Below are 26,875 nucleotides of genomic sequence, written 5' to 3'. Positions count from 1 at the left end.
TACAGAAAAAAGGGAAATCATACGCAAAAAATTTTATTTGATTAAAATGAATTCTGTGTTAGACAACTTTCCTGTATAAGTTTTGCTTTCCTTATATTGGGTTTCATGATAAGGTATCACAATACTAGAAATGCTACTAAATCACAGCACAGTGCTGCCCCCTTTTAACTAAGGCGACTTATGAATCTGTGAACCAGAGTCCCAAATTTTCATTAAAATGTCTCAGCTCCCCTACAGGAAAAAAAAAATGGTGCTATGTGTAATGTGTTTGAAGGGTCTGTGCTGATCAGGCATAAAATGTCCAAATTCCTTTAAGGAAAACTTTATAAAAACAAAACAGAATTAACTTTGCATTTATACCTGAATAAAATTTGTAATGTTTAATAAAGGCTATTAGCATTGGTTGGTAAGTCTGATAGTTAATTCCTCATTCCATTCTTTCTTGAGGCTGGTTCCTCTCCATTAATAGAAAAGCATGAAATAAAGTACATCACAAGGGCTTTGCCAGCAGCTCTGTCCTTTTATTAACTTTTTGGCAGTTTAACCTTTACTTTCTTTACCTTTGTCTCTTGCACCTCTATGCACCAGGCACAGAGTATGTTCAACAGAACCCTGTCAACTTATATAGCTCCACTGGGACAGGGACTGATGTGAATGATGTGTAATCTCTTTGAAGCCCAACTACTGCATATAAAATGCACAGCTGCACAAATCCTTGGGTATATTACCGTGGTGCCTGATCCCCTGGACACATGGTGACATCCTAAAACCGCACCATGTGGTCTCCATTTCTTATTCTAATCTCTATAAAGCACAGTAAAATATGTTTGCTCAGTATTAACACAAAGCCCTGCATGTTAGTTCAAGGTAGCTTTGCTTTTTACAAAAAAAACATTTGGTTGACTAAAACCTGTGGATTAATGGAATTCCGTGTTGCCTTACTGATTGATTGGTTGATTTATTCATTCATATTGGGTGCTGCAACTCTGTCATTAACAGTACACAATATTAAATGGCTAACAATTTCAACCACAAAGTGAGGCCTTTCAAAAAATTTTTCATGAAAGGCAGAAAGTGATGGATATGCATCCTTCAGTAAATTCCAGTGTTAAAAAAAACTCCAATAATGTCCTTTTCAAGGGGTTCTCCATCAGCAGCAGATTGGTGCATGCCAAGGTATCTTTCCCATCAAACAAATCTACCTTCTTACGCCTGCCCTGGGAAGCCATGTTTCACTGTAAAGGATGTACAGCTTCTAAACTTAGAAACAGTAGAAATTAATGAGTTGAAATAATTTAGTAGACTACAACTATGGCTTTAATCTATTCGCATAAGGCTATGGAAACTTTTAACAACAAAAACCCACTCAGGAAACAACTCTAAAATCCTGCCAATCATTTAAATGAGGGCAATGGTTGCCAGTTAACAGCAGAGATTAAATGACTTTTCCAGTTTTATTACTATATATACAGTGCCATTCTGTAGCATTATAACAGATTATACATCATTCACATCAGTTCCCATCACAGTGGAACTTACAGTCCACAATTACACACAGTAACGGCAATTTTATCAGAACCAATTAACCTCCTGAATGTTTTTATGGTGTGGGAGAAAAAATCTGAGTCTCCAGAGGAAACTCGTGCAGGGTTTCCGCACGGGGAGAACATACTCCTTGCAGACAGGGCTAGAATAGAAGAAATGCTAGCTACTGCCTCACCGTACTTCCCTCACAATTATGCACACGTATGGGATCCATTATTCGGAAACCTGTTATCCCATAGTCTCCATTTTAATGACATAATTCAGACTTTGATTTCCTTTTTCTTTTTAGTTAAAACAGTAGCTTGTACTTGATCCCAACTAAGATATAATGAATCCTATTGGGTTATTTAATGTTTTAATTATTTTTTTGAAAAAGTATGGAAATGCAAATTATGAAAAGACAGGGAAACCCCCCCCCCCCCCCCCCCCCCCCCCCCAGGTCCCAAGAATTCTGGATAATGGGTCCAATACCTGTATTGCTTTTTACTCGAATTTCCCTTATCTGTGTCTATTCCCTCAACTGGCTAGTCACGTGACAAGACTAACCCAAAGATGCAAACCTGTGCAGGTCAGTGGTCTGTATATAAGGCACACCCCAAACTACCATAATACTTATTACATTCAAACCACACAGAAAATAAAACAAGTCTAATAAGCATCTACACAAATGATCAGCTGATGAGCTACAAGTTTAATGTTCATGTTAGCATCTCTTTTGTTTTGAACATGTGTGCAAATTCATCCATGCTAAAGTATTGGTAAACTTTATCTTGTAAGTGTTCTTAAAGTAACTATAACAGCAGCTTCCATTCAGCCACCCAGTGAGTGGTCTTTTGGCCAGTATTCTTAAAAGTAATTAGCAAAAATGTCTTCAGAAAGACCAATGAAAGGTTACGAGGAAATTTCACAGCATTGTAAAATCAGCAAATGTGATGAGTAGAAAAAGTGGCAATGTTTTGTTCCGTCAACCATTCGTGCAGCTCAAGTGCACACGAGACTGCTGCAGATGAACAAGAATACATGAGAGACAGTAACACAGTGCAAATCACAAAAATTGACACTTGTTCACTTTACAAAGTGACACTTGATAAAATCTCATAATACATTTTAGCCTCTTGTTTTGATGAATGCTGAAATGGTATGAAAAAGGTTTGTCAAACAAAATAGAATTTAAAAAAAGAAATACATACAAAACAAAAGCTAAGTGCATTAGTCCAAGCTCACTGCATGTGGGATGAGTCTGATGTTAATTAGGAATCATTAGTATGAGATATTTTCTTCCATAAAAGAGCTTTCAAATTGTTTAATATTAACGCATGTTCCATTTCCATGTGCTTGGCTGCAGCCTTCAGGGCGATGCAGGAGTAGATCTGCTTTTCCAGCTCCTCTTGGATTTCAGAAGGGGTTCCACTGAGCAGATAGTCCTTCACCAACAAGCACACTTTCGTTAGGTTTGGTTGGGTGACATCTGCAGTGCACCTCCTTTTATTCTGGTCACATGTTGTACCACAGTCGGCACCATAAACACAGTCTAAGTCGGACTCACAGGATTTATCTTTAAAGTATTCCTTCAGACTCATTTCAGGTATTATCCTTCTCATGTCCACCATTTTCAAGTCATATTTATCGTTGTAACCAAAGTTCTTGGCACTTACATCACACATGAGAAAATTCCCATAAAGACCATGAAATATATCTTCTACAAACTCTAGGAGACCTATAACTATTTTAGCTTTTCTGGGCCAGGATGGGGTGAACCACTGGTCCATTCGTTTTCTAAGGCCTGAGGGAATAAATACTTCAATGATCCATGGAAGGCTTATTCCATAGAGGGATGTGTATGGCACTCTTTCTGTTATGTACAAATCTCCACAGTACCCCAAAAGCTTTGGGGTGTGTTCCTTATCTTGCAGAATCACCATTAATAAAAATTCATTAAGCTGCAGTAGAGCCCATGCAGATTTGGCTTCAGGTAGGGAAACATGTCCATCTTTATTACTATCAGCGGCTTTAAGGATAAGGTTTACCAGGTCTTGAAGATTGCCTTGATCACCTAATTTAGTCTAAAAGAAAAAAAAAAATAAGAATTAACAAACTGATGCAATATAGATTTTCAGACATATCATTAAACAAAAATATCTATGAAAGAGAATCAGATTTCCTTAATTAATCAACTTTCCCTTAAAGGAACAGTAACACCAAAAAATGAAAGAGCTTTAAAGTAATAAAAATATAATGTACTGTTGCCCTGCACTGGTAAAACTGGTGTGTTTGCTACAGTAAAGCTGGCCATACACGCACCGATAATATCGTCCGAAACCTCTGAACGGCGTGTGGCGGATCTGACGGTGTTTCGCACAAAAGATCGTCAGATCGCCACGTGTGTGGCCATCTTAACACTACTATAATTTATATAATAAGCTGCTGTGTAGCAGTGGGGACAGCCATTCAAGCTGGAAAAAAGGCACAGGTTACATAGCAGATAACAGATAAAACACTATTGTATTCTACAGAACTTATCTGTTATCTGCTATGTGCTTGTGCCTTTTCTCCTTTGAATGGCTGCCCCCATGGCTACATAGCAGCTTATTTATATAAATTATAGTAGACTTTCTGAAGTAAACACACAACTTTTACCAGTGCAGGGCAGCAGCACATTATATTTTAGTTACTTTTATAAACTTTCATTTTTTTGTGTTACTGTTCCTTTAAATGCAACCAAGGCTATTATCATTAGGAGGCAAGAAGCAAGTGAGTACTTAGCTTTCAATTACCCTGGGAAGCAATTAATTAATTAAAGGACTTGGGGTACTGTTACAATGCATCCCCCTAATCTGTTCAGTAGAACTTATTAGAGAATACAAATTTAAACTACTATTTTGGAAACCGCAGTGAAACTGAGTAAAAAGTATGTATAAAAGCACATTTCCTTGGCTTACTGGCCCTTTAAACTTGATTGTGAGCCTTTATTAACAGAATAGAACCAACTGGCCACTTTTTTCTACTTACTCAGGGAGCAAGCTTTCACAATGTCATCCTCCCCCTAATGTTTAATTCTTTCACATGTGCATACTGAGGGGTAGCATTACCCATACAGATTGACAATACAAATAAATCAATAAATACATAATGCACACTGACATATTGACATGTAAGAGTGGTATATATCAGAAATTGTGCATATTATGCACTTTTAAGAAAGGGTACCATTAATGCACATTTAATCATGGCTAAGGCATAGGCCATAGAATTATTGACGGAAAGCATTTTAAGCTTTGCTTATAAGTAAAGGTTCCCTATGGAGTGACACAGAGAAGCAGGAATAATTGCTAACAAAGCAACAGTCAGGATCATATATAACCTGACAAACGTATACTGACTGTTAATATTTCTGTCAGCTAGATTTCTAAACAGTTCTAAAGAAAGACGCCATCGATATTTATTCTGGCACTCAGTACTGCTGAAGCAAATTGCTTCTGTTACATAAAAGCATTTCCGTCATTTAAACAAAAATGATTAATAACCTGTATTTATAAAGTGCCAACACATTCTGCAGCTCTGTACAATAAATGGGTGTATACAGTGAACATAAAAAGATTACATACAAAAACAACCAAGAACTGATACAAGAGGGCTCTGCCCAAAAGAGCTTACAATTTAAAAATTGTTGTTTTTAAATTAAACCTAATACCATAATAAAAAAAATTAACTAACAGACTCACTTTAACAAGACTATGCACCATTTCCTTGAATTTCTGTACTGTGGTGCCCCTTGTTGGTTTATCAAACAATACAATTTCCTTTCTCGGCTCCAGATCAGCTCCAAAGTCCAGATGTAGAGTGTTTCCCATCTGACATTTTATCACACCTTCAAGGTTCCCCCAGATTCCTAAGTATATCTGAAAAGGAATAACATTCATGCCAAAGTTAAAACATTACCGTAAGCATTCAGAGCGAGTTAAAACCTTTAAGAACCATTTACTGCTTTCAAATATAAAACTCTAATTTGGGGAACCATCAGTCTGGCCAGGAAGAAAATAGCAGATTAGTACCACTAAGAGAAGAACGATGGTGCTATAGAAACCCAGAGAATAAATTAACCTTCAATGGGGGCTGTTAGGGCTGCTAAGCCATAAGCCTAATAAAACCCACCAGTCGTGTAACTATAGGGCGCTGGGCCCTCCGCAGAAAAAAAAAAATCTTCGGAGGGGGCCGTCGCACACCTCAACCCCCACACACTTCCCAGTCATGTTCTTCTGCCCGCCCAATTGAATTACTCTGCCCAGTCACATCCCCCCTCTCCCCAGCCGCTTGCTTCCAGGTAGGAGACCCCAGGGAGGGGGGATGTTCATACAGCTATAGAGGAACTATTAGGCCTACTTGCAAACCTAAGGAGACCCAAATGCACTCCTTGCTCCCTATAATGTGTGTATGTGTGTGTATATGTGTGTGTGTGTATATATATATATATATATATATATATATATATATATATATATATATATATATATATATATATATATATATATATATGAATATGACCATGTAAACAAACTACTGCCTATTTTACATACAAACAAGTAGTTTGCATGTACCATTTACATGGGTTGTATTCCCCTTTAGATAAGGGGAATAAGAACTGGTATCATCCCACTAAAGCTGCTAAAGGCCAAACAATTGTTATTCCAATTTGGGTCAATGTTCATAAAAATCACAGTCTGCACCAAGTCTAGCAGGCATCAGATCCGACTGGTCACTGTGGATTTTTAGACTGGATCAAACATTGCTCCTTTTTATATGTCATTATACTTTAGAGGGACATCATTAAAGGTTACCTGATTGTTGGGTTTAGCCGACAAGCATTTCCCAAAATAAATGGTTTCCTTTGTACAGAGACCTTCGCACGCTGATCCATCGATAATCCCTTTCCTATATTTATCACACTTGAAGAAAAAAAAGCATTAGGTAAGGTAAGTTAAAGCAGATCCCTCTATTATTAAGCCACAAGCCATTTATTTTCTAGCAATCACAGTTTGAAAAAAAAATATTTTGTGTAAGATACAAATCTTATACAGGTATATAGAAGTCTGAGGAGTTTGGCAAAAAAATAATAATTGTAAAACTGTCTACATATTTTACATAAATGTTTGTAAAGTTCCCCACAAAGAGAAATGATATGATAGCTTAAGATAACTACAGGGATATTACACTAACTTAAATTTATCCTGAAAACTACAGTTGTATTTCTTGCCATCTAAAACAAGGGCTGTTGCCTATCCACATCAACCTTTTACAGAATGATATTTTGTGCATGTCCAGTAAGAACAGAGACCCACTGGATGTGGGAGCAAGAAATAATGCATTAAATAAGTCCAACTTGAGAAACTGATCCTCACTGTAACAAGTTTAACAATACTCAATTACTGCTACTTGCTGCTCAATCTCAATTAAAGGCATCCTTTTTAACCATAAATATGCAACTTTGATTTTGAGTCTGTATTATTGGCATATATTTAAATGAACTAAATGAAAAAAATACATTGCACTTACTATAGTTGTTTTACATTCCTGTCCCCTGCAGAGCTCTGTGTATGAGTTGTACCTTACATAAATAACCCAGCTGCCAATAAAAACAGCTAGCCATGAAAAGAAGAGATATTTAATCCGTGCGTAAGACAAGCGAGCCTGCAAAAATTGAAAAAAAAAAGTTTTAAAAGGACCTTATACAAATCAGTTATCTATCAAACAAAAGATAACACACATGACTTTTTTATGCTAAATTACAAGGGCCTTTACTAACAGAAACACCGATAAATGCTATATGCTTGTGAAGTTCAAACATTCAGCCTAGAATTAATTTGGTCACTGCGGGAGCGTTCCATTTGATCCTATGGATAATATCCAGTTTTCCTTCTGTAGTGATGCTAGACACCATACTCAGAATAACTTTCCCATATGTTTTACTGAAGCACAGGGAAATTAAGCTCACTTTCAAATGTGGTATATTTTCACTTTAGCTCAGCCTCAATAGAGCAATCTGTGTAACATTCACAGCAATCTTTATAACACAGAAATAATGAATAAATAAACACAGAAAACAGTAGAGTAATACATTATTAATATCAAGATGCACTAACAGAATCCTGAGAAGAAATCCAATTAATAATGTAACCCAGCAGCTACTGCAAATTGGCCCCATGGCGTGCATTTAGAGCACTGTATTCAGCCATATTGTTCTTCTGCCCAGTGCTAATTATTGAAGGTCTAATTCTGTTGAGGTGTACAATTCCCTAGCCAAAGCATTTTCCATATTAATTTTGCAGAGAATTAGTACTTGGCATATCTGCTGTTGTAAAAAATGTCTAATGCCAGGGTCACATGGGAGACAAGGTCAACTAGCATGGCCCTGTTCCATTTAGTTATCTCCCATGCAGAGCAACTTTGTAATGAAGAAAGGTGTGAACTTTTTCATTGAGCAGCTCTTTACCAGGAACATTAAGAAACCACCTTTGTTATAGTTAAGAGACAAATTCCATCTTTTTAACATACCCCATTAGTGTAGAAAGTGCAAACATATATATACATACATACATATATTTGTACATACCATAAATTCCTTTTCCCTCAGTCCCAAAGGCAGCATTTACTTAGAGAGAGATGTTCACCTGCGGGTAGGAAAAAAAACACCACCTCTAATAAACTTGACACACCCACCTCTTAGCCCATAAATACTCCCTCTCCCAAGATGCATCAGTGAATAACAAAGCAATAAAGAAACTATGCTGCGAAATATTTTAATGCTTAGGGAGGGAACATTGTGCTGCCTTAGGGACTGAGGGAAAAGGAATTTACGTTATGTATAAATTCATTCTTTCCCTCACGTCCCTTGGCAGCACTTACTTAGAGAGTTGAGTAGAAGTACTCCTGGGGGTGGGGTTTACTTTATTACTGAACTAAGGACAGCCTTAGCAAAAGCCACTTCTGCGGGTGCACTAACATTTAATCCTAACTGTTCCGCAAAGGTTTTAAAGCTTGACCGCAAATTTGGTCCAGACACACGCCACTACTTTCAGCACACGAAGCTGACACTGCACGGTTTGAATGGGCTTTAAGTTCTTACGGAACTTCCGACGTGTATGAAATGGAAACTGACAATTTAATCTACCTGGAAATTGTCATCTTTGATGCAGTCTTGCCTTTCTTGAACCCACAAATGAAATAAAGGGATTATTTGAAATCCTGGCAATGAAACCTCTTTTACCTTCTATTTTTGGCTCGGGAAAAAACACTGGTGGTATAACTTCAAAGTTATTATGAAATTCAGATGACACTTTGGGCCTGAAACTTGGATCTGCTCTCAAAATGACTCTATCCTGAAAGATCTGAAAATATGGTTCCTTATATGATAAAGCCTGTAATTCTCCTACATATAGCTACTAGAAACACTAGTCTTAATAGACAAATGAAAGAAAGAGGATTTCTCCAGTGGTTCAAATGGTGAATTTTGTAGAGCTTCAAAAACTACATCCAGATCCCATTTAGCACACAATGATATTACTTTTGGTTGAATATTCCGAATGGCTTTAACAAACCTTTTCACTAATGGATCTTCAGCCAAGGGTTGATTCCTGAAAACAGAGTGCTGCAATGTGTACCTTCATAGTTCTCAGAGCGAAGTTTTTCACAAATCCAAAATAACAGGAACAGGGATAGTCTCTGGAATAAGCTTCTTTGAGCACCATTTACAGAAAATGACCAAAATCCTCTGATAGATTTTATTGGTAATATCCTTCCTGCTGCAAAGTAAAATCTCAAAAACTGGCCTATCATGATATCCCTTATATCCATGATATCCCAGTCTCCACGCTGCCAATTGCAGAGCAGCGGGATTCAGATGAAATATAGGCCCCTGGGATAGCAGATTGTGTTGCACTGGAAGATGCCATGGAGGACTGATGGAGAGGTGCAGTAGATCCATATACCAACTTCTCCTAGCCCAAGCTGGAGCAATCAGAATTACTTCTGTTGTGCATACCGAAATCCTCTTGATTACCTTCCCTATCATGGGGATTGGGGGGAAAATGTATGCATGAGTAAATGTCCAGCCCTGGACCAAGGCATCTACTGCTTCTTCCCCTTGACCTGCTGTCAGGGAAAAAAGCTTTGAAGTTTTTTGCTGTGCTTTGAAGCCATTTAGTCAAACATGTTTTGATTTAGACTCCATTCTTCTGGAAGTAGACACCTGTGGCTCAAAAAATCTGCTTTTCTATTTGAGACCTGAAATATGACGTGCTGAGAGGCTTTCTAAATGTAATTCTGTCCAAGTAATTATTTTCTTGGTTCTTGACCTGAGATCTTTGCTTCTGGAGCCTCCTTGATGGTTTATATAATATGCTACAGAAACCGTGTCTGTGTGAGTCAAAACACTGCAACCTTTTATGGCAGTCTTGAATGATAGTAGACCCCTCCATACTGCTTCTAATTCCAGGGAATTTGATGGAAGATGGACCATTTAGAGAAATGGTCCATCTTCCATCAAATTCCATCTTCCATCAAAATCAAGTTCTCATTTGGGAAATCAGGTAAAGCAAGGTCTTTGGGAAAGAGTTCCCAAAGACCTTTCTTTACCTGATTTCCCAAATGAGAACCCCAACCTTTGTTGCTTGCATCTGTTGTAATAACTTGAGGTGGAACCGGAGAAACAGGGGAGCCGTTTCAAAGGTTCGCTGTTAAAAGCCACCAATCCAGAGTTTTTCTTAGCCTGTAAAGCACCAAAACTTTGTGATTTAGAGAGAATCTGTGATGATTCCAGATTGTATTTACAAAGTCCTGAAGGTCCTTCATATGAGCCCCGCGCCCAGGCAACTACCTCTATTACTGAAGAAAACAGGCCTAGGATCTCTAGACACAGTCTTATAGAAGAACTTCTTCTCTGCTAAAAATGTTGTACTTTTTCCTTGATTTTTAGAATCTTTCCTTGTGCAAGAGAGATTCTCCCTTCTACAGTATCCCAAGACATGCCTAGAAAATTGATTTTGACTGAGGGGCACATTTTAGATTTTTCCTAATTTATTAACCATCCCAGTGATTGAAATACTTCTAAGACAATGGAGAGGTGATGATGAAGCACCCAAGTTGATTCTGCCTTTATTAGACAGTCATCTAGGTATTTGTATTATAGCAACTCCTAAAGTTCTTAGGTAACCACAACCATAACCTTGGCAAAAAACCCTTGAAGCACGTGAAATCCCTTGAAATGTTCCACCTCTGTACCCCTTCTTATAGCCAGCCTTAAAAATTTTTGATTACAAGGTTGTAGGTAGGTATACATTTTGCAGATCCAAGGTAACCATTACTTCCTCCTTCCGAAGTGCTGCAATTGTGGATCTTAAGGACTCCATTTAGCTTTTTTTTACTTTAAGATGAATTGATTTAAAAATCTTTAGTCTATGATTGTTCTGAATTTTCCATTTAGTTTTGGTATTAGAAAAAATGGTGAATAAACACCCAGGAACATCTCGTTGTGCGGTACTTGCAATCTTCTAAAGCCTGTCTTACTGAAATTTTTAAAGTTTCTACATACTATACTGGGGGGAAAAGACTCTAATTCTATAGAATAACCTTTTTTCTATTAGTTGAAAACTAACTGACATGATTTTTTCCCACTCTAGAAGAAATTTCTTTTGTCTTCCTTCAATTAGCCTGACGTCATGCTGAGAAAGGCAGCTGATTAAAGCCTGGACAATCTCTCCCTCTCGCAGTTCTACCTCTAGATTTGGAATACAGCTTCTCTCTTGATGTCTTGTTACTTCTCCAATCTTGTCTGTACGCCGGTGGGATGGCATACGCGGCGGCACGATTTCAGTGAAATAGCGCCGCTGCATATGCCATCCCACCGGCGATTTACATTTTTGCCGGTGGGATGGCATTTCAGGGAGATTAGTCGCCCGCGAACAGGGAGATTTGTCGCGGGCGACTAATCTCCCTGTATGCCAGAGCCCTTAGGACCTGTTATAAGTACAGACAAGACTGGAGAAGTAACAAGACATCAAGAGATAAACTGTATTCCCAATCTAGAGGTAGAACTGCGAGAGGGAGAGGTTGTCCAGGCTTTAATCTGCTGCCTTTCTCAGCATGACGTCAGGCTAGTTGGGGGAAGACTAAAGAAATTTCTTCTCCGTGTGCCGGAGCCCTAAAACCCTGAAAGGAAGTACGTTTTGCAGATCTCTTTTCCTGCGGCAGGCTTCTTACCTTATCAGATTTCTTTTCTACTAGTAGTTCCAGTTCTTACCCAAAAAGCTTTTCCCTCTAGGGTAAATTAAGTAACCAATTTTAAGAGGCTATGTCAGCCACCCAGGGTTTTAGCCATAAAACCCTTCTAGCTGAAGTAGCAAAAGCTGTAGTTTTAGCCAGGACATCAATCGAAGCTAAAGCTGCTTCCGTTAACAAATCAGATGCAGGAGCAAGCATTGGCAGGCCAGTCAACAGCTTCTTATTCAGATTCCCTTTCTAAAAGCTTTTTTCCAGCTGAGAAACCAAGACCTTATGAGATCTGACTACCAATCTATCAGCCGCTACCGCTGGTTTAAATCCTGCTGCAGCCACCAAATAAGTTTTCCTCAAAGCCCCTTCAGCTTTCCTCTCCATAGGATCCTTAAGACCCATGCTGTGGAAAAAGCATATTAAATTACTTTTGCAGTATTCATTTCCTGTCAAGGACAGATCACTGCTTCTTTATTTTTGCTTCATCAATAGGAATAGAGGCTTAACGCCTATTTATGTTTGCAAATGATTGACTTGATTTTTTAGGGAGGTTCAGATGTGTCTTCTAACCCCATAGTTCCTCTCAATGCTGCAATTAGATTATCAATATCATCCAAGGGAAAAAATCTTCCTGCTCTGAACAATTTTCATCATCAAAGTCAGTGTCAGGTCTATACTCTGTATACTCTCTATACTTCCCCTGCAGAAGCATCCGAGGAAATATCTTTATAAAGCGGGCTAATATCTTGTAAAGACTTTTTATGTGCGTAGGTTGTTTAAAGGATTCAAAAGCCTGCAGCATAGTTCCCTTCATCTAGGAGGCTAATTCATGTGCTTCAGCTGCAGGATTAGTAGGATTTTTTAATTTTGCTTTGCAGGTATTACACAACTTCTCACAGTCCCCAGGAGAGAATTTAGTATCACATCCTAAACATAATAGTGAAGAACTCTTTTTTTGTTTCCTTAACAACCTCTTTTCTTTTTTTCAACTTTATCAGCAGCAGTGTCAGCCATAGCTGTAAACCAGGGGTCCCAAACCTTTCTTACTTGTGAGCCACAGTCAAATGTAAAAAGACTTGGAGAGCAACACAAGCATCATAAAAGTTCATGGAGGTGCCAAATAAGGGCTAACAGGCAGCCTCTATGCACACTGTCAGCTTACAGGAGGCTTTATTTGGTAGTAAATCTTGTGTTTATTCAACTAAAACTTGCCCCCAAGTCAGGAATTCAAAAATAACTACCTGGTTTGGGGGCACGGAGAGCATCATCCAAGGGGTTGGTGAGCAATATGTTGCTCACAAGCCACTAGTTGGGGATTACTGCTATAAACTCACAAGAAAGAGACACAACCCGCATGTCAGACCTAACTATGCAGCCAAAACTGAGAAGATACAAAATAAAACTCTCTGTACTCTGCCTAGCAGAGTAGCGCAAGCGAGAGGACGCAGCGTACAGTGCACCCTGGAGCAGCAACCCAACATCATCTTGTGCGAGTTAAAAGCACACACGCTGCTTTCCACAATGCACTCCAGACGACGTGCGCGCACAGCCCATTTGAGGACTGGAGACTCCTCAACAATTGCAGGGGGCACAATCATCAAATTGGTGCCCTGCTACAGAAAGGACATTGTCCTTCAACGTGAGGGTAAGGCTGCCCTTAGCCCCCACATTTGAATGGTGCCCTGGTCTCACGCAACATCTGGGGGCGCCCAGGAAATAGACCGGTGTCTTCCCGCCGGTAGGAAAAAACACTGATGCATCTTAGGAGAGGGAGTGTTTTATGGGTTAAGGGGGGGGGGTCAAGTTTATTGGACGTGGTGTTTTTCCTATCCACAATTGAACATCTGTCTCTAAGTAAGTGCTGCCAAGGGACGTGAGGGGAAAAAAGGTAAATAATTTAGAGACAAATTCTGCTTATAATTAAGATCCACCAATGAGTATCCTGAATATTCTTTGCACAACCATTCTTTTTTCATGTGATCAACACTGGAGGCACATATTTCTTAATGGCACCAAACACCTAAAGAGTTAAACTGAAGAAGCTGCTCGGATAAGTAGTGAAACGTCTTCAATGATTACCTAACAAGTCCAGTTGCTTTAGATTTATTTATACCAGAAACCTAAAGAGTTTGATTTTTGCCCTCTTTTACTGAATATACACAGCTTTGGCCGTTGATGTCAGTGGTGCAGCAAGATGCAGTTTAAAATGGTCCACTGAACCATACTAAAGGTGGGCACAAACTAGCACAGAGGGTTGATAATACTGTGTGATCTGGCCTCCATGGTGGTGGCAAAAAAGAACTATTAGCAGTACCAGATGAAATTTTTAGCAACCTGACAAAATCGACCAAATAATATGTTAAAACTACACCCCAAGGTGACATAGTGTCCAGATGGTACAGTGCAAAAGTGGATTAACCGAGTAATTGCCCTAAATATAACAATAACAGACTAAAGTCAGGATATTTAGTGACTTGCTCAAGGCAATAAATAGCTTACACCAGAACTAAACCACAAAAGGGAGATTAATCTGTAGACCATCTACTATGCCTGGATCATTTTCATTGTGAAAAACTAAAAAAAAAGGACTTAAAGCCTATCCTGATTAGAGGCTGATGATGCCATCCTGCTTTGTGAGTCATGAAGGTCAGGTCGAGCAAAATTTTCAACTTTGTGTGGAAAAGCATAAAGAGCTGGTAAAGCACGTCTGGGAATTAATCATTACATCATTAAAGACCTCCACTAGGCCCTTAAAGGACATGTAAACCCCACACACAAAAATGTAATCAGTGAACAGCCTCTTTGAAATCTTTCAATACCTGCCACTCTGGTTGTCCAGAGGGTAATAGTAAGGCTGCAGTGTCCCCTTTATCACTTAGATTTCCTTCTCCTCCTCTAACCTACTCGGCCCCCTCCCTCAGGAATTTGCTTTGGCTGTTGGCTTGTGGGCATGCTCAGTTGTTCTAAGCTCAGATTGCTAAACACCCCCCCCAGTCTAGCAGCCAGTGAAGAGATGGCATTGCTGGTTCCCATAGAAACTCAGCTCTAGCTGTCTGCTTCTATTTTTTTCTCCTGAGCTCAACTTTACCTACAGTGCTCAAACATAGCAGAACTTTTATCAGAGACAGTTCTGCCTGTGTGAGCCTGTATTCTTGATGAAATGTATGCTGAATAAGGGTCTGTGTGTGTGTGTGTGCTGTTTGCATATTTAAATATATCTGATAATGTATCAGAGGAAAAATGGCCCCCAGGTGAAAGCTGCTATTTGCTTTAGGAAAATGTGATGGTGCTGGCAAACAGAGGGGATATATGCAGTACAAATGATGCCATTTATGTGGGGGAGACATGTACAACTGATATACATTGTAGGTAAATGTAGGCTTTACATGTCCTTTAAGCTCATACAGGGATGCCATCAGGGGCACATGATACAGAATGGAAAGGGTCTGAAGCAAAGGGGTGAGATTGCTAAAGAATAAGGAAGTTTGGTGAGCATCTGAAACCTTTTTGGGCATAACAGGTGTGGCTAGGTAGGCCCAAGGGGTAGTAAGTAGTAGGCTAATAATAACCCAGGCCCAATTTTTTAATTGGATTCCCCTGGATGGTTTTTGGGGCCTGCCAACTAAGTACTATGGGGGCCCCATGACTTTTGTTGAGAGCCCCACCATCAACAATTACAGGGTCTGTTTCTATTTCTTCTATGTTACACCCATGCAGATTCGTGTCTGTGTATAATTGTGTGCATTGAAGCTAACACAGACCTTCACTCAGCAGTTTACACAAGCCTTTCATTTAACAGCGACCTGGTCACCTTATTGTTATAAAACGTATTACAATAAGAAATCCTGATTTATATGCAGTTTTATCTCATGTGATAGCTAATACGAAAGTTCTCCTGAGGTGCCTGGCCATATTAATAAAATGGATATTATATGCAGTGAATGTTAATTTAGAGAGTATTAGGGGAGAAATGTTATAAAATGCTTTTTGAATTAACCATAATATATATTTTTTGTCTGAGGATTTTATCCACCACTGTCCCATATGGAATCCTTTAACACAATGTAAGACTTATCTTTTTTAAAAGCTCCTAAAGATACTTCGACGAAGAGTCTTACTCACACCATATGCTGGCACATGCTAAATTGCTCCACTTACCATTAAAGACAACTATTACTGTTTTCCAGGTTCAGATCAGTGATGTGATTAAAACTGTGGTCCTGCTATGGCTGCTTGCGCAAAGGCATCGAATCTGTTGGTAAGATAAATAAGATAGTAAATGATGCTGAAAATACTCAGTTGATTAATCTATTATCCAAAAAGCTCCAAAATACATCAATGTCATTTCCTATAGAGAACATTTTTAAACAAGCAAGTACTCCTTTTATAAGGATATGATTTTTCTCTTTAAAAATTAGGCCGTGTGTTAGACAATAAATAGTGACCGTCTATGGCATCTTACAGCAGCCCCTCTGGTATTTGCCAGAATCCAAAGATTGCCAGTTGAGTTCTGAGTACAGGGCTGTAAGGGTTGCTCCTTTAATCCAGTGGCACCTATTCTACCTTCCAGCAAAGACCCTTCAAAGAATGAAAATATATATATTTTTTGACCACCTTGCCAACATACCAATTTCAATGCAATAAGCCACATATACGGTCTACTTGAAAGCCTTAGTGTTTATAAATATCAAAAAGTGTAAAACAATTAGGACTTGTTCTACTGTAGATATACAAATCAGAAAAAAACTTGTTTGCTCAGCTGACCTCTATATCTAAAATATTCTGTGGTTAATATACAATCACACAGAGCCTCCTGAGAATGCCTTCTAATTAAGCTAGTGGGAAACAGCACAATGAGCATTATGTCAACATTCCAGCACTGAAAGCCTATTCAAGATTTGTTAACTGTACAAATATCCATTTCCACCAGTATCAGTATCTAAGCACTGTGCATCAGCATGCATTAATGATGCTAATAGATTTGCTTTATTGTGCTTAGAGAATACTCAGTAAGCAAGAGAAATATTAAACGACCCAGGCTGAAGCTGGCCCTCCACAATAACAGAGTGAAAGACACCTTTCTCTGCAGATCTTCTAGTCTATGGCCGATGGCACACAAAGAGATTAGTTGCCCCGCGATTAATCTTCTCTAGCAGTGGTGTCTAATCTCAAATACTTTCCCACCAGCGTCGTGTATGTATGTAAATCTCAGGTAGGAAAATATATGTGTCGCTTCGGCTTTCCAAAGTTGCCCAAAGATTCCTCACAAGGCAAGTATGGCAGTGCAATGCTGAGAAGAAAAGTACCTGCCACTGCATTTTTTTTGAAAGAGGAGCTCCATCGCAGAGTCTTAAAGGACATGTACAGCCTACATGTATATCAGTTGGGCATGTCTCCCCCACCCAAACGACATCATTTGTACTGCATATATCCCCTCTGTTTGCCAGCACCATCACATTTTCCTAAAGCAAATAGCAGTTTTCACCCGGTGGCCATTTTTCCTCTGATACATAATCAGATACATTTAAATCTGCAAACAGCACACACACACAGACCCTTATTCAACATACATTTTATCAAGAATCTGATAAAAGTTCTGCTTTGTTGTTAGCTGAGCTCAGGAGAGGAGGTTAGGAGAAAAAATTGAAGCAGACAGCTAGAGCTGAGTTTCTATGGAAACCAGCAGTGCCATCTCTTCACTGGCTGCTAGACTGGAGGGCGTGTTTAGTAATCTGAGCTTAGAACAACTGAGCATGTCTGGCAAGTCAGAAATCAAAGCAAATTCCTGAGGGGGGGGTGAGTGGGTTACAAGAGGAGAAGGAAATCTAAGTGATTAAGGAGATGTTGCAGCCTTACTATTAACCTCTGGACAACCAGTGTGGCAGGTATTTAAAGATTTCAAAGGACTAATTAAACAGCCTTTACATGTCCTTTAAAGGAGGAGGTAAGTCATTTTTGCATTTTACTGCCAATAGATTTGCCACATTAGTGCCACCTAGAACAATATATTTATTCTGCAGAAACCATTACCATACCTGAGTAAACAGCTTAAGAAACTTTCTCCATTTGCTTAAGATAGCAGCTGCGATTTTAAGTAGCTTCCTGCCTGCAGTCTAGCCTTTATAGCTGAGATTACACGTTCCTAAGGGGGGGAGGGAGTTCTTAGCATTCTCGTGGGAGGGGGAGCAGGAGAGGGGAGAGAACTGGGCAGACTCTGGAATTAAGGATGTTTCTAAGAGAGTAAGTCAGACACTGAAACATCGTGTTTACAAAAAAAAGAAAATCCTGTGTTTCTTTTAACAGAGGACTCAGTGCAGCGTTTCTGTGAGTGCTTATGGCTGTATTTACATAGACCTTTCTGATAAAGCTTACTCAGTTATTACCTTTCCTTCTCCTTTAAGTAAGTGATCTCAATTTCAATAGAAAGCCAGGTGCTGATTACATTGAGAGTAAATGTATTGGCATAAGGTACAAGTATGGGACCTATTATTCAGAATAAGGGGAATAATTTGAATCTTCATACTTTAAGTCTATTGAAATATCATTTAAACAATAATTAAACCAAATAGGATTGTTTTGCCTTAAATAAGGATTAATTATAGCTTAGCTGGGCTCAAGTAAAAGGTATTGTTTTATTATTACAGAAAAGAAGGAAATAATTTTTCAAAATTAGAATTATTTACTAATGAAGTCTATGGAAAATGGCTGTCCTGAAATTCAGAGATTTCAAGATAATGGGTTTCCAGATAATGTATTAATGATGTTCTCCATTCCCGTTTTCTAAAATGTGTAACACCATTCTGCACATTGACTCAACTAAGGCTTGTTTAATCATCTTCTTCTCACAGCTTCCATACCAAACACAATTGTATATTAGCTTTTGCTTTGTTCTCTCCTCCTCCACACTCACACTTTTGTTTTAGCTGACTTTTACTATTTGGATCTCAGAACAACTCTATGGTAACATTAATTACCTTCCAGATTTTCTTCAAGTTTTTTCCTCCAATCTGCTGATTACCATGAACATATGTAACCACAGGTTTCATCTCCCTCATCACATTTCTAGCATTTATCTAAATGTTCTTCCACTTTACTATCCTAGAGTTTCCACATTACCATGTCAAGGCTGCTAAATTTACTCCATTCCCTTTGTTATTCCATCATATTGACATTTTATGTCCCTCAGGCGCTCATTAAAACCACTTTTGAAACTGGCATAAGCTCTTAAAAGTACTTTAAGCCTCATAAACCACAGCATTATAATTATGTTTAATTTATATATCACCTACATGTTACACAGCACTACACATTGTGTATCATTCACATCATTTCTTGCACCAGCTGAGCTTACTAAGCTTCCTATTCACACAATACAATTATGCAGCCAGTATGTATTTGGTGTGTAGGAGGAAACTGAAGTACCAGGAAGAAGCCCACATAAATACAGGGATAACAGACAGAAACTTGTGGAGAGTTCTCAAAATCAAACTCAGAACCAGAATGGAGCAAAGCATCCCTGCTATCCACAGAGGCACTGTGCCACCCATACATGTTCTCAGGGTTGCTGTTGGGGTGTGTAATGTAGAGGAGCCCGTAAACTGCCAGGAGTAACCTCTTAGGTATAGCAGGAGAGCCCTGCCAACCCCGGTATTCACCAACGCCCCCAGACTTTCTGCGGCGGAGTTGACAAGGATCCTACACACGGCCAAGGTTAGTCTGAAAAATGCTCTACCAAAAAGATCAGACAAAGACAGGCAAATGGTCAGTGGCAGGCAGCGGAGATTCATAAGGCAGGGACAGGCAAGAGTCAAAACCAGAAGAAATCAGAACAACAAAGGCTGGGCCTGGGGTCTTTCCATAATTTGGATCTACATAACTCAAGTCTACTGAAAAATTATTTACACAATAACTAAACCCCAAAAGGATTGTTTTTCCTCGATTAATTATATCTTATTTAGGATCAAGTACAAGGTACTGTTTTATAATTACAGAGAAAAAAGAAATAATGTTTTAAAATTAGAATTATTTTCTTATAATGAAGTCTATGGGAGATGGCCTTCTCTTAATTTGGAGCTTTTTGGATAATGTGTTTCTGTGTACCTATATATATTAATATTCAATTGACCTAAATAACAGCAGCCTATCTACATCTGAGCCCTGCACTCATCTACACAACCCTATATCACACCATAACAAATATACTATTTCAGCCTAGTCTCTTCCATTTATTAATGTACCTTGTTCATTACTGGAGGGTATTATATTGTGATTTTGTCTTGGAAAAATACATGTTGGGATATTAACTGTTTCACTTCTGCTTTATTCAGCTACAGTACATGTTATATTCATTGGTTCACAAAGTTCATGTATTCAGTTAATTATACCTTGCTGTTGCATCCATTATTGCTGAGCCTCTCAACATAATTGGTGCCCCTATGCAAAATTTCTCTATTTAGAGACATAAAAGGGCTATTTCATGTAACCTGTAGTTTAGTGCAAATGTATCCTATCAAAAGAAAGCAGCAAGTAATTGTTTTGCAAGCAACCTTGCATTCCTGCTATCCATACAAAGGAAACCAGCCTACACATGCTTAGAGTATTATTCAATACCATGCTGTCACACTTATGAGTTTTCCAACAGCTTCCAATTTCCTTTTATCAAACTTGTCAGCTTCAACACATTTTTGTACATAAACAGATATAATTTTTTTTTCTTTTTTAATAACACATTTTACCCTATATTACCATAAACTCCTTGGAGTAATTGTACACACACAGTGAAAGACCATTCATTTAAAGGACCCTAGGCATATTAAAATAGTTACCTAGTATATGAACTTAAATATATATAACTGTTTACCTGGTTAAAATCAATTCAGTCATATATATTTATGGTTTATTGTCATAATTTACAAGCATAGGTCAATTGATATTAATGATCCCAGAATCATTTTATGGTGTTGTTTTATAGACAATGTCCTACTGCTTTGGACATTATCACATTATTTAGAGGTTCTAAATGTTAATGATTACAATATAGTTTGTACGCATTCGGTTTCACTGACATTCTATGGTGTATTTGGATGTGGAAATGTTTAAGGAAGGTAGTTGGTTTCCAACCAAGTACTAATTCATATCTGCATTTTAAAACCATGCATATTCTTGACATTATGTGGAAAATATACCTTTGGCCCAATTTTTTACATATCAAGAAAAATTGTAATAAAGGTGACCCTAACAAATGGTTCCAAATCAGTTTCTATCATGTTGGCTGAATAAAAAATAATTTTTTACTATAGAAATGATTGAAGCTTTGTTTCCTTGCAATTCAGTAAACAGGCAGGTTCCATTTTGTTGTTCAAAGTCTGAGGAATACAGCTAGTGGGACAGAGAGTAACAACGTAACAATATATCTTCTATGAATTGTTTGAAGAGACATTGTTCCTTTTGTGATGCAATTAAATAGGTTTGTTTTGGCCCTTTGCTAGAATACAGGGACTCTGACCAATTATATGATTCCCTCCTTTCTCTGTGAATAGTGTGCTTCTAGATACCAGCAGTCAACGTTTATTTGGTAACTTTTTATTGTTTATATTAACCAAAAGAAATATTTCCTACCGACTGCTTGTGATTTGTAATCATGGACACTGGCACTGGAAATTGTTCTTGTTTATGTTTTACTTGTTTTGCTATTCTTTTTCTCTTCCTTTTTATTTCTGTCAACATGCAGCAGCCTTTTACGAGCATGAATATGTTATAATGTAAAAAATTCAAAACCTTAGATAAAAATGATATTTACAAACATTGAAGAATTTTGTCTGCAGACTTTATCTTATGCTTGGCCAGCTAAGCCACAGCTTGTTTTTAAAAAGCCAAAACAATATGATAGCACCTAGCCATACCTAAGTAAAGAGCCCTAGAAGCTTTCTCTGATTTTAGTTTGGTGTTCATATCTTCCTGTTTGCAGTCTAACCTTTATAACTCAGATCACACATTCCTAAGGGTGGGGGGAGTGAGTTTTATGAATTCTTAAGGGAGGGGGGAGCAGGAGAAGGGAGAGAGAAGAGAAATGCAAAGACTCCCCAGGAATGAAGGATTTTTCTGAGATAGGAAGTCAGATACCCTAAGAAAATGTTTACAAAAAAGGAGACAAGAAATCCTGTGTTTCTTTTGATAGAGTGCAGCATTACTGTGAGTGCTTATGGCTGTATTTACATAGGCCTTTCTGATAAAGCTTACTTAGTTTTTACCTTTCCTTCTCCTTTAAATGGCTGCCTCCATGGCTACACAGCAGCTTATTTATATACTACTATAAAACTATAGTAGTGTTTTTGAAGCAAACACACCATGACAGTTTTTGCCCCAGTTAAGTATACAGGTCGCTATTACAATCATGTAACACACTACAGTTAATTTAATCAGAAGCCATTTAACCTGCCTGTATGTATTTCAGGTGTGGGTGGAAACCAGAGTATCAGGAGGAAACCCACCCCGAAACCTAGGGAGAAGATACAAAAATATCCAGAGTGACTTGTGCGACCAGTATTACAAGGGAATATATTAACCACAGGGCCATCATGCTGCCTAGATGTGTTTATTCACAAGTTACAAATGAGAATAAATCAATCATTAATATAAAGAAACAATAGTTTAGGTTTACTTACATTTATATTCCAAATAAACCTCAAATTCAAGTGTTCAGTGCATTAATATCTTCAAACCCCAAAGCCTTTTCCTGATGGTTGCATACCGCCACTGTTTTAAATATTCTGTCCTTATGGAATTATAAACACGCATATGCTTGTTTCTACTTCGGTAATTATGCATATGCAGCTTCCTATGTTGTAGTGATGCACTGAATCCATAATTTTTGGATTCAGCTCAACACAAAGGATCAGTAAATAACCCACTGAAATCTGAACCTTAACCCATTGTTTCTTTGGATGCCTACTTGTATATCTATCTTGCATACCCTTTTGGTGTACAAATATATGTACATTTACTCTATTAAATTAAATATGCAGTGTAAATATACTGTTTGCTAACTTTCTGTAACATAACATGTGCAGAATGAAAGACCAATTTCTCCAATAACCATACTGCCATTAAGAATGCTAGTGAATTGCTATCCCCAATCTTCCCCGTGCATTACTGTGCACCCCTATCCACTGTCCCAATATAATTGACCAAGAGAAGACAGAGAAAATGTTAATTTTATTGGAATGACAATGGAAACCAAGGTTTCAGAGCAAAGATTTTTTTGATTCTCATTTCTTTTTATATTGTATATAGAAAACATGGCAAACCCTATTAGGCAATCAAAGGGAGGCAAGTTTAAACAGGCAGTTTAAATCTAAATACATTGACGCTTGTGTCTGTTGCATACTCTGTTTATGCATAATTTCATAATTATTTGACAAATTAGAAAACTTTACAAGCACTGCAAACAAAATCAAAGGGTTCTTTCATCTGCTTGTTTCATTAAGTGTTCATTCTAATTAACCTTGGTAAACCTGTGACAAGAGAACTGTATTTGCTATATTTAACACAAGGAATGGCTGCTGATTGAAATTTGCCACAAAACTCCCCAACTTAAGGGAAATATATCTTTTACTGTTAATACTAACAGGAAGCCAAGAATTGGAGTTAATTGTGCCAAATGGCACATAATCAGACAGCAGTTCCTAGATTTGCTAGGACAACTGTTCTTGGTTTAATTAGCATTACGCCTCTTCCTCTGCATCATCTATTGACTAATTTGTGTAATGCTGCCAACACACAATGAAGAATAATGCAGGCAGAATTAATATGCCTTCTAGGTTGCTAAGTAAATGGGTAGTTTTTGCATTTCCAAGCAATTTTACTTGGTTTTATACATAACATACAAACATATTAATAAAGAATCTACAGATAAAGTACCTTGCAAAACTATTTCTTATTTTATGGAATTAAAATTCCTACACTGAAATGTTATTCTCAGTTATTATTTTGGAACTTTAGTTCTTCTTAATGAGCCATGTTAGGAAAAATAAACAAAAACATATAATACATATAATGTTTGCAAAAATATTCTATTCAATTTTTATTTAATATTTAGTACAGCCACCTTCTGCAGCATTTACCACTTTGATTTAGCCTTGTACACTATTGTGGAGTGATTTTGGCCCATTTTTCCTTAGGCAGATTGCTCTAGGTATCTCAGGTTAGATTGATGATGCTTGTGCACCTCAGATTTAATGATTAATGTTGTAGTGCTTTCTCCAAGCATAAAATGATACAAAACAAGGTGATAATGTGCTTTCTTCAAAAAGTTAAATTAAATAAAGCAAAGTGCTATAGTGCTTTATCCAAAAACAATCCCTATGGCATTAGCAATTTACAAGATTCCTGTTTTCAAAACAGCATATCAGTATCAACTTTGGAGTACTCCTTTTCTCTGTGAAGACATTATTTATATAATTTTACTTTTTCAAGATAGCACCTTGTCTTTATCAGTTTATGCTTGGAGAAAACACTAACATTTTGCAATAATTACTACAGCACTTTAAGGGCTCTGGCACACCGGGAGATTGCCGAAATTGCCTGCGCAGCGTGTGCCATCCCACCGGCGACTTACATTTTCGCTGGTGGGATGGCAGTTCAGGGAGATTAGTCGCCCGTGACAAGGGAGATTTGTCGCGGGCGACTAATCTCCCCGTGTGCCATAGACTTCTTATGGTTTTGCACACACATATAAATTGTGTTGCAACACCCTGGTGTTTGTTCTGTGTTAACAATATTGCGCTAGGTTCTGTTATTTGTTTTTTTCATAGCCTATGGTGCTAATCTGTAATTTGTCATGAATTACAAAAAACACCATATCTACAGTTTGGTGACTGCATGTAAGTATTGGGTTTTCGAGGTGTAGGCAACGTCAGACTTAAGGTGGCCATACACAGGCAGATTTTAGCTGCCGATATCGGTCATTCAGACAGATTCAGCAGCTTATGTGTCTGTGTATGGGCACTAACGACAGGCCTGAAATTGGCCAGATCTCAATCGGGCAGGTTTGATTTTTCTTTCAGACCGGGGACTGCATCAGCTCGTTGATGCAGCCCCCAATTCAATGTCACCTATACATGCAGTTTTAATTCGAATTAGCCTGATATTGCCCACCAGTAGGTGGGCATATTGGGAGGAGATCTGCTCACTTGGCGACCTCGCCAAGTGAGTGGATCTTACCGTGAATGGCCAGCTTTTCTTATTGCTTTGAAATTTAGTGTAAAAGTGGTCTCTTGGTCTCATCTGACAACATAACATTTTCCACAAATACAAGCTGTTTAGCAAGTTTTAGATGTGCTTTTACATGCTTCTTTTTGAGCAATGGTTTCTTCGCTAAGTCTACCATTCAGGCCGCCAGCATTACGCAAACCTTTCCATATCATCTATGGTGACTAGTACATGCTACCTGCTGACTAGTTGGTAAATAATAATAATCTTGACCATGCCATGTGGCCTGCCACTGGACACTTGTAGGTATGTCTGGAAGTGAAGCTGGGGGCATACCCTTTTCTTTCATGATATGCACAAGCACAAAAACTATCCTGTGTATGTTTCATCCATTGAGTGGAGGGGGCAGGAAGCCATACTTTGTGATATAAAAGCCATAACTGATTGTATGATTCTCCCATATAGATTGTAAGCTCTACGGGGCAGGGACCTCGTTCATCATGTTCTTGACTCTTATTGCAACTGTACCTTGTATTTATTTGTATTTATTGTTGTACTTTGTATTTATCCATTATCTTTAACCCCGTTTGTATTAATGTATTCTACTGTACAGCGCTGCGTACATAAGTAGTGCTTTATAAATAAAGATATACATACATACATAACTGGCTGCAGAACCCAACTGCAATACTTGCTATTGGTAATGTTGTTAGTTTCTAAAGATTTTCAGGTGCATACCTTTTTTCAATGGTGGGGATTAACATTAAATCATTAAATGGAGTGTAATCCATGTTAGCTGACATGTCTCAAAAGAACCTATTTCTGTCTGCTAAAAAATTAATATTGGAATTAATCTTTCAGCAGGACAATAATCCCCAAACAGAAGGCCAATGTAAAAAATGGTGGTTCAAGAACAAAAAGGAGTAATTCTGACAATATCCAGTGAAAGTCCTGAATCTCAATCCAACTGAAAAACTGTGGGACTATTTCATAATTGAGATGCACTAGTGTCATCTGTCTGACCTGAAAAACCATCTGCCTGGAAAACTGATGAGAATTTCAGTGCTTTAGAATAAAAATATCACAAAAAACAACATTTTTAATATGGGATTTTTAATTTAGTTAAAATGAAGAGCTAGTCAAGGGGAAGAATACTATTGTAGTGTTCAGTCTGCCAGTGTCCACCAACATTCTTAAAGATTAAGCCAATATGAATGTTGTCTCCTTAAAGGTGACTGTGTCAGCCTGGGAGCAGACACACACAGCCGATTTTGGTGCCTGAATCCAATCCATGTGTCTGCCCCTTCACCGACACAGTGGCTCCTTATTCCTTCTGTGTATACATTTTATGATGGAACAAGTGATAATTTTGGTTTAGTGGCCTCATGTGCAATACACAAACACACAGGAAAACCTCTTCTGCACTATTCTCTTGTGCTTTGTTTTTCTCATTTACCAATGTTGTTGACAAAAAAAAAAATAATACAGATGATTCTTATTTAAATATTATACAGACATCACTAGGAAGTGATGCCACACTCCCCTGGGGAAAGAGCAACCATTTTCTTCTAATTTAAAGTCAATAAAATTACCATATTGACAGTTGAGAACATTCACTTTGTTACAAGATGTAGCCTGCTAAATCTCCTTAACGTCTAAAACTGCCCAATCAATATTATATTCAGCACAAATCATTGAATTTATAGACCCTCTGACAATAACTGCTTTGCATGCATTTATTTATAGTCTCTAAAGGTTATCAATATTTTTAATTAGCCACAACTGCCAAACCAAAACTTCAACCATCAGTAAACAAATGGAAGTTTGCTGCACCCTGTACACACATTAATACTGATTT

General features: G+C 38.0%; 1 protein-coding gene across 3 annotated transcripts in view; it reads right to left on the bottom strand.

Moving 5' to 3' along the window:
* Positions 1 to 2,205: 2,205 nt before the first annotated feature.
* Positions 2,206 to 26,875, bottom strand: part of dipk1a (divergent protein kinase domain 1A) — a 39,058-nt gene continuing 14,388 nt past the window's right edge. The window contains exons 2-7 of one of the 3 annotated variants that reach the window (XM_012960387.3): positions 15,967 to 16,060; positions 8,153 to 8,210; positions 7,096 to 7,230; positions 6,381 to 6,488; positions 5,268 to 5,444; positions 2,206 to 3,608 (exon numbers count right to left, since the gene is read on the bottom strand). In XM_012960387.3, coding sequence (XP_012815841.1) covers positions 2,796 to 3,608; positions 5,268 to 5,444; positions 6,381 to 6,488; positions 7,096 to 7,230; positions 8,153 to 8,188 — 1,269 coding nt within the window. In that variant the 5' untranslated portion in view covers positions 8,189 to 8,210; positions 15,967 to 16,060 and the 3' untranslated portion in view covers positions 2,206 to 2,795. 3 annotated transcript variants of the gene reach the window in all.

The sequence above is a fragment of the Xenopus tropicalis genome, chromosome 4, assembly GCF_000004195.4.
Source record: "Xenopus tropicalis strain Nigerian chromosome 4, UCB_Xtro_10.0, whole genome shotgun sequence".
NCBI classification, from domain to species: Eukaryota; Metazoa; Chordata; class Amphibia; order Anura; family Pipidae; genus Xenopus; species Xenopus tropicalis.
The sequence above is the reverse complement of the archived record's forward strand: the minus strand, read 5'-3'. Positions and strand labels throughout refer to the sequence as shown.